The sequence below is a fragment of the Erpetoichthys calabaricus genome, chromosome 16 (genome assembly GCF_900747795.2).
Source record: "Erpetoichthys calabaricus chromosome 16, fErpCal1.3, whole genome shotgun sequence".
Taxonomy (NCBI): domain Eukaryota; kingdom Metazoa; phylum Chordata; class Cladistia; order Polypteriformes; family Polypteridae; genus Erpetoichthys; species Erpetoichthys calabaricus.
In genome coordinates this window covers 32,013,257-32,021,955 of record NC_041409.2, presented here as the reverse complement: position 1 = coordinate 32,021,955, position 8,699 = coordinate 32,013,257, and the positions used below count along the sequence as shown (strand labels likewise).

At 40.3% G+C, this 8,699-nt stretch overlaps 1 protein-coding gene across 8 annotated transcripts in view; it reads right to left on the bottom strand.

Moving 5' to 3' along the window:
- Positions 1–207: 207 nt before the first annotated feature.
- The window catches only part of sipa1l1 (signal-induced proliferation-associated 1 like 1), a 309,330-nt gene continuing 300,838 nt past the window's right edge, over positions 208–8,699 (bottom strand). For all 8 annotated transcript variants that reach the window (XM_051920056.1, XM_051920059.1, XM_051920058.1 and 5 more), the window contains 2 exons: positions 7,999–8,077; positions 208–2,323 (listed from right to left, as the gene is read on the bottom strand). In XM_051920056.1, the coding sequence (XP_051776016.1) occupies positions 2,180–2,323; positions 7,999–8,077 (223 nt within the window). In that variant the 3' untranslated portion in view covers positions 208–2,179. The remainder of the gene's footprint in view (positions 2,324–7,998; positions 8,078–8,699) is intronic.

Here is an 8,699-nt window from a genome sequence, read left to right as displayed (position 1 = left end):
AAGCCATCAGCAAAAAATGAACAGGAAATGCTAGAACCACTGGTTTTATGGTGCAAAATAGGAGAGACTCTCTTCATTGTTGCTTCCTTCATTTTATTTGATTTATGTCAAGTCAATGAGCTACATGATATTGATAAATAATATTGGATTCTCTGCTGTTATGCTAATTCTTAGTTTGCCTGTCCAGTCTAATTTAAGCTTTGCCAGTTTTACTCTTCTGACAAATCAGCATCTTCAAGAGGTAACAGGTCATGCAATATGGACACTTTTCACTCACTTTTCTCTGTTCTCTGGTGCTATTTAGCAGATCGTTGAGTTTGTCGTTCATTTCCCTTTAACAATGCCATTGGTCGAGTTGTTGGAAAAAATAACACTTTTACTATTTTCATCAGACACAGTAGGAGCTTCTTACCATACTCAGTAATCTGCCTTCTGTTATCCAAAATAGAATCTAGTGTTAAAAACATTTAGATGTTTTGTGCAGCTTCTCATTAGATCAAACTAACAATCAGGTCTGATTGGTCAAAAAAATGGGACACTCCTGAAAAACAGCAGGTAGCCAGTAAGAACTCAAAAATGCCTTGGAAGGCAATCACAGGGGATACAAACAGGAGTTAAAAACAAAAAAAACGGGATAAAAATGCATGAACTGAGCATTTCCTCCACGCTGAACATCAAAATATTCCACCATAAAAACATCAACGGAAAATATTTTTTATAGAATGCAACAGATGCAATAAGACGTGTCTGCAGTGCACGCTGCGTCTGTACAGTTCAAGCTATGCTCTGTTTCAACACATAAGAAATGGCACATTGTCAAGTCTACTCAGCTGACTCGTAAAATAGCTTTGAAGGGAGGAAAGCAAAGAGGATGAAGCACCCACAACAACGCACCGAAAGCAGCAACGGAAATACGGCAACTATCAGTGGAGAACTATGGGTTCATATGATCCACGGCGAGGTCACTTTGGCCTGAGTTTTTATTTCTGTACAAAATTATTGTTGTTCTAGTTACGGCGTTTTACCTAACTGCATTGACTTTACAAGCATTTTATAGTACAAGGAGCCAAAAGACTTGATTTGTCTCCATCGTTTCACTTCGTATAGTGTAAATGCACGTGACAGTTGGAGAAATGACCAACTTTTCTTATCCACATGCGGACACATACACGGTCTTGCAGCAATACTTGACCATCGCATCTTGTGCGAACTTTCGAGAAAGAACCGTAAGGCAGAATCTTGTACCAGCTTGAGGGTTAGAGGAGTGTTAGGATCCCTTCCCTATAGGCTGAGCCGTGGATGAGACACAGACTGAGGGACATCTTACCTGTCCAGAATAAATGATGTTAACCCAAAAGGCTATCACAGACTTGACAAAAATGAATTGCCGAAACTGCGACTCCTAAAAATGTCCCTTCCCTGAAAACATGGGACAATGCACCACAGATCCCACTTCCCAGTCAGTCTCGGAGACTCTGGGGTTTAATTGCCCAATGATTGTTTGTCACAATGATGCAGCAGCAGATATGTGTCTGGAAAAAAAATAGCAATATTTTCAGGAATCATTTTTTCTTTAAAAAAATGTACAAAACTACTTTCTATTACTCTGAGTTATAAAGAACATAACATCCAATGGCTGCCAGTGAGAATCCCAAAGAGATTCCTTGGATCCCATAAACCTGGGCCTCTCTTAAAGTCAGCACTGGACTGCAACATGGAGAGAACTTGAATGTCTTTGTGACATGCAAGCACCTTCATTTCTAGGAGGCGACATCTTGTTTGGCACTGAAGCCAAGGCACCAACACACACATTTCTCAAATGGGCTGTAGAATCGGCCCGATCCAGTGGAGTCTGTTCAGTGGGGGTCATTTAATGAACGATTTGCTTTCTGGAACAAAACAGCAAACCTAACAACAGATATTTAAGATGTTTGGATAAAGAGGAACATTGTCCAAGACATGTTCGGTCAGAGCAGTCAGTGAACCATGTGCATTTAAAGTGGGGCAGAAATAAAGCAAATTGCATCCTGTAGCCCATGCACGACCTGCTGAAGTCGATACAACTTCCTGCCCACACGCACACATATAGACACACACTGGCAGCCACAGTGCGCACTTCAATCATCATCTGCCATTCTCTCTATTCCTTTGCCTGTCCTGCCTGCAGCCAATTTCAGATTCAGTTCATGTCAATTGTATTGAAGACCCACTCGGTGAACTTCTTCAGCTTGGCTGATGCATTATGGGATTCCTCTTGCAGTCTCTTGTTGTCTTCCCGTAAACTGTGCACCTGAGCTTGCAGAATTGCTTTGTCTTCTTTCTCCTGATTCCGACAGACCAGACATACACAAAAAACACAAGACAAAAAGACATTATGTGATGAATATGAAATCCAAAGTCTGAAATTCTCAAATGAAACAATGACCAGCTGAAATGGACTTGACAAAGGGTAACCGTCTCTCTTACGAGAAATCAAATTAGGCAGAAAAAAAGTAGTCAAATTTTCACCAATATAATGGATTGATAAACACTAATCCTATCATAAAGAATACAACCACATAAAAATTTGTAAATACAATCCTAGGGAATTCTGAAACTTAAGAGAAACAAAATGTATTTCATACATGTGTAAAAAAAAAAAAAGTAAAATCTTGAAAACAAAATGATTGTGATATTTTTAATAAAAGAAAAAATGTTCAAAAATCATATATAACAATGGAAAAAAACACTGGGGTTCTAAAACCTCTAGAACAATAAGTCTAATGAAGTAACACTTTTTAAAAGATGACACTTCTGGACCAGTTACATTAAGGCTCTGTTGTAGTTGAAAAAATGTGCTCTTATACAGGTCCTTCAGGGTGGGGCACCCAAAATATGTGGGACAAATCTGCCAATTGTGCTGCTTAGTCTCTGGGATTGTGATTTTGAAAGTAAAATGTGTAGTAGGCTGCTTATTACATTTATAATTTTTGAATAACCAAGAATGCTAGCTGACAGTTTCTGCTTGGAGGTTCAATAATATTTCACCATCATCGTTTGCTCCTCCACTACATGTTGGTAGATGCTGCTTTATAAATATTGGTACTGCTGTATTAATGAACAACATTTACAGTTGTGCTTGAAAGTTTGTGAACCTTTAGAATTTTCTATATTTCTGCATAAATCATCAGATTTTCACTCAAGTCCTAAAAGTAGATAAAGAGAAACCAGTTAAACAAATGAGACAAAAATATTATACTTGGTCATTTATTTATTGAGGAAAATGATCGAATATTACATATTTGTGAGTGGCAAAAGTATGTGAACCTCTAGGATTAGCAGTTAGTTTGAAGGTGAAATTCGAGTCCGGTGTTTTCAATCAATGGGATGACAATCAGGTGTGAGTGGGCACCCTGTGTTATTTAAAGAACAGGGATCTATCAAAGTCTGCTCTTCACAACACACATTTGTGGAAGTGTATCATGGCACGAACAAAGGAGATTTCTGAGAACCTCAAAAAAAGAGTAGTTGATGCTCATCAGGCTGGAAAAAGGTTACAAAACCATCTCTAAAAAGTTTGGACTCCACCAATCCACAGTCAGATTGTGTACAAATGGAGGATATTCAAGGCCATTGTTACCCTACCCAAGAGTGGTCGACCAACAAAGATCACTCCAAGAGCAAGGTGTGTAATAGTCGGCGAGGTCACAAAGGACCCCAGGGTAACTTCTAAGCAACTGAAGGCCTCTCTCACATTGGCTAATGTTCATGTTCATGTGTCCACCATCAGGAGAACACTGAACAACAATGGCGTACATGGCAGGGTTGCAAGGAGAAAGCCACTGCTCTCCAAAAAAAACATTGCTGCTCGTCTGCAGTTTGCTAAAGATCACATGGACAAACCAGAAGGCTATTGGAAGAATGTTTTGTGGACGGATGAGACCAAAATAGAACTTTTTGGTTTAAATGAAAAGCGTTATGTTTGGAGAAAGGAAAACACTGCATTCCAGCATAAGAACCTTATCCCATCTATGAAACATGGTGGTGGTAGTATCATGGTTTGGGCCTGTTTTGCTGCATCTGGGCCAGGACGGCTTGCCTTCATCGATGGAACAATGAATTCTGAATTATATCAGAGAATTCTAAAGGAAAATGTCAGGACATCTGTCCATGAACTGAACTGTCTCAAGAGAAGGTGAGTCATGCAGCAAGACAACGACCCTAAGCACACAAGTCGTTCTACCAAAGAATGGTTAAAGAAGAATAAAGTTAATGTTTTGGAATGGCCAAGTCAAAGTCCTGACATTAATCCAATCGAAATGTTGTGGAAGGACCTGAAGCGAGCAGTTAATGTGAGGAAACCCACCAACATCCCAGAGTTGAAGCTGTTCTGTACGGAGGAATGGGCTATTCCTCCAAGCCGGCGTGCAGGACTGATCAACAGTTACTGGAAACGTTTAGTTGCAGTTATTGCTGCAAAGGGGGGTCACACCAGATACTGAAAGCAAAGGTTCACATTCCACTGCCAAATATGTAATACAGTCATCCCTCACCTATGGTGGGGGTTACGCTCCAGAGCCCCCCGCGATAGGTGAAAATGTGCGAAGTAGAAACCATATGTTTATATGGTTATTTTTATATTGTCACGCTTGGGTCACAGATTTGCGCAGAAACACAGGAGGTTGTAGAGAGACAGGAACGTTATTCAAACACTGCAAACAAACATTTGTCTCTTTTTCAAAAGTTTAAACTGTGCTCCATGACAAGACAGAGATGACAGTTCCGTCTCACAATTAAAAGAATGCAAACATATCTTCCTCTTCAAAGGAGTGCGCGTCAGGAGCAGAGAATGCCAGAGAGAGAGAAAAGCAAACAATCAAAAACCGACAGGTGCTGTTCGAGCTTTAAGTATGCAAAGCACCGTGCGGGAAGCATATCGCGCAACAAAGCAGCCACAAGTAAGCCCAGCAAGGAACAGAGAAATGTGAAGGTAATCTTTCAGCATTTTTTGAGGAGCATCCATATCCTCTAGGGATGCGAACAGCCCCCCTGCTCACAATATATTTGAGGAGTTTTATTTAATACGTAATACGTGCTCTGGTTGGGTAGCTTCTCAGCCATCTGCCAATAGCGTCCCTTGTATGAGATCAACTGGGCAAACCAACTGAGGAAGCATGTACCAGGAATTAATAGACCCATTGTCCACTGAAACCCATGAACCAGCGAAAAATCCGCGATATATATTTAAATATGCTTACATATAAAATCCACGATAGAGTGAAGCCACGAAAGTTGAACCACGATATAGCGAGGGATTACTGTATTCGATCATTTTCCTTAATAAATAAATGACCAAGTATAATATTTTTGTCTCATTTGTTTAACTGGATTCTCTTTATCTACTTTAAGGACTTGAGTGAAAATCTGATGATGTTTTAGGTCATATTTATGCAGAAATATAGAAAATTCTAAAGGGTTCACAAACTTTCAAGCACAACTGTACATCAAATATCAAGAATGTGGAGTTTATACCAGTTTGTCAGGTGAAAAGTAAACAAAATACTTTCATAAGGTATGCAGTTTAACTGTTAAAAACTCACTTGTGGGAGAAAAAAAGCCTATACAGAATAAAAAACACCTATGTTGCCTGGAATGCATCCAAATACTGTTCACTTACAGTTGCACTTATTAATTAAGCAGATGATTTAATCCAAAGTGACTTACAAAAGAGGTCAGCATAATCAAATAAACATCAATCATGGGGGCTGTTTTAGTAACATCTGTTCACACAACCGGGACGAGGACACACACAAAGCAAGGCGTTGGTGCAAGAGTGCTCCTTGTACTTTTATTTAAAACTCCAAAACAGCGTTCAAAAGTGCAGTGCATAAATGTTCCATAAATAAATAATCCTTTAAAACAGTGAAAGTTAAAATCCAGAGTAAAACGGGAATAAAACCAACCACACATCTAACGAGCCCAGGACAACTCCCACTTTGACTCCCCAGCTCTCCCATTGCTTGCTTAGCCGGCGGAGACACAAGCAGCTGTGGTCCTCACCACCAGACCCCCATCTTAGCTGCCTCCAAGCCGCACCGGCCAGACAGACTGCTTGGGGTCGGTTTTCCTCCCGTCTTCATTCTCGCTCCCCTGGGTAGGTCTCCACCATGCTCATACCCACTCCTCTACAAATACTCAGTGGGGTGAGCTGCCCCTAGAGTGCCAATCCTTCGACATGCTGCCTTTTCACACTAGCTGGCTGGCTTGTCCCACCACTTCACCCGATGTTGGTCTCACAGCTTTCTTTCTGTTCTCTCATTCTTCTTTCTCATTGTTTTTTATGATCCCCTTCTGTCCTGTGCAGGCTCCTTTAACACTGATGCTTAATTAGGTAGGGGTATGAGGAGCTGCTCCCTCTGCAGTGTCATTGAGGTGTCTGACTGAGCCGCCCACCTCCACACATGTATGGTCAGCCAGTTCCCCAATTAATGGCGAAGCAAAACACACACAGGAAACCCCACAACTGATTGGAGCCTGCACCTTCACAGGGCATGATTATTTTAAAAAAATAAAACATTGGCCACCTTTTTCAGAGCAACGGAGCCGCTATACGACATACCTCACCCATTAAGCCTCTAGGTGCATGGGGAGGCTCCATGCATCAACCATCCCAGTGCAACTGGTGGCCCAGGTCCACAGCTTGGCCCTGTCACTGCACTAAACCAAACCCTTTTATTAAAACAAAACCAAAGCCTGCCTTCGTAAAATCAGGACATTATAACAAACAAGAACTTTAAGGTAAAATGACAATCAAAATCAGCAATAAATAAATGTCCATTAAAAAGTTTAGTCCTCAGGCTTGAGTTCATGGGTTTGTTTTAAAAAGTCAGGCACTTATCCCACTTGTTACTTCTTCTTCTTCCTGTCTTCAGTCCTCACCACCTTTTTCTGAGCTGTGGACCCGCTATACCACAGTTCCGTCTTTGAAAGCGACTGTTGAGTGTGCCTTACTTACATACAACTTTACTCTTTCTTGTGTTGCTTACGCTCAATACTTCCTCTGTCGATCACCTCACCAAAACCAAACTGATAAATCGGATTGTTTGTGGGGACTGGCCACACGTACACAGAGACCTTAGCATTTTATTATACAGTAGTAGATATTCTGTAATACAAAAAAATGTAGTGAAGTGACTTAGGTGGCTCACGCATCATACAACAATCATGATTCCTTACAACCGGTGGCCTGAATCATATTTAGACTGGAGTGTAGTATTAGCCATTTTTATGTAATTTTGTCTATTTTTGGGTTTTTACATGCAAGGATTTTAAACTGTGGTGTTTGTTTCATGTTTGGAATTTGAAAAGTTAAGTTTAACTGCTGTCATGTATTTTTTTCTTTATTTATGCAATACATTGAATATAGTCATGTGATGGTCAAGTGGTGGGATGTGTATTCTGGTAACAAACTCTTTCAGTAGTTGACTTTGTATCTTGCCCTTTTTGGTTTCTGGGTTTTGCTTTGCTGTCCCAGTATTCTGATCTATGCTGGTCTTGGCCATGGTGTCTGGCTGCATAATCATCTCCTGGTCTTAAACACTCACAATAAACCTTGTGTGACTGTAACAGGGAGGAATTGTGTCTTTTTATAAACAATAATGTTTAGACCCTAGCAGTCCCACTGAAATAACAAAAAGAAACATAAGAAACTGGTGCACCTGTTTCATCCAATTAGGCTCTTTCAACTGGATGCTGGGCTACAAGGTAAATTGTGGGCACAGCCAGATGGGTACTGCAATGTCCGCTTTTCAAGAAGAAATGCTCATAAAGACAAACCGGATGCAAGTTGTTGGGAAGCTGGGTAAGATCATTCAAAAATGAAATGTCACTTTCATTCCAAATACAGACAGAGATGTCAGGAAACCTCAAGTTGAAAGAGATTGTCACTTTTCAGCCCAGCTGACCTCATTATAGTTTTATATGTTAAGTTTCTGTCTTTGGGGATGACTTATTCCTTACCTTTTTCAAGTCGTCTTGCAGCAGTTTCACCATTGACTCGAGCTGGTTAACCTTATCGGCTAGGCTGGCGGGAATATCACTGTAGGGGAAAAGAAAATGAAAAGTCAATGTCTTGTTTGATTTATTTCTAATTTACATTATGTTGACTGTTTAGTAATATTGATGCTACACCCTATAAAAGGTGTTTACCATTTAGGATTATATAGGTAGTTGTACTCTATGCACCCAGAAAATATTCTCAAAATGAAAAACACACAACAAGACAACACCTGTGTGAGGTTGTTCAGGCCACTGTGTCATACTGTGAACTCCAACTAGATTTATCCCCTTTGCCACAGGTCATCCTACTCTATGGTCCTGGCCATTTGGAAATAAAAATTAAATGGAGAAATTCAAGTACCCAAGTGCAAGATGTGCATTTCAGCATAGTGATTTAATGGCTGGCAAAAGGAATCATACATACTCTTTAACATTATTAAGCCCAATAACTTACATTTCACATTAATATTATTAAAGTAAATTAAGAATTTATAAATGTAATGTTAAGAAAGAAAACAAAATATCAATCAACTGGAAGGCAGGAAACTGGGACTAGGGAATCCATTCCCAGACGGGTTTATCCATTCCCGGGAATTCGGGAATCCTGGGGATGACACAGTGCACGGGCATCTCACATGTGAACGGTTTTAGAACGACCGACA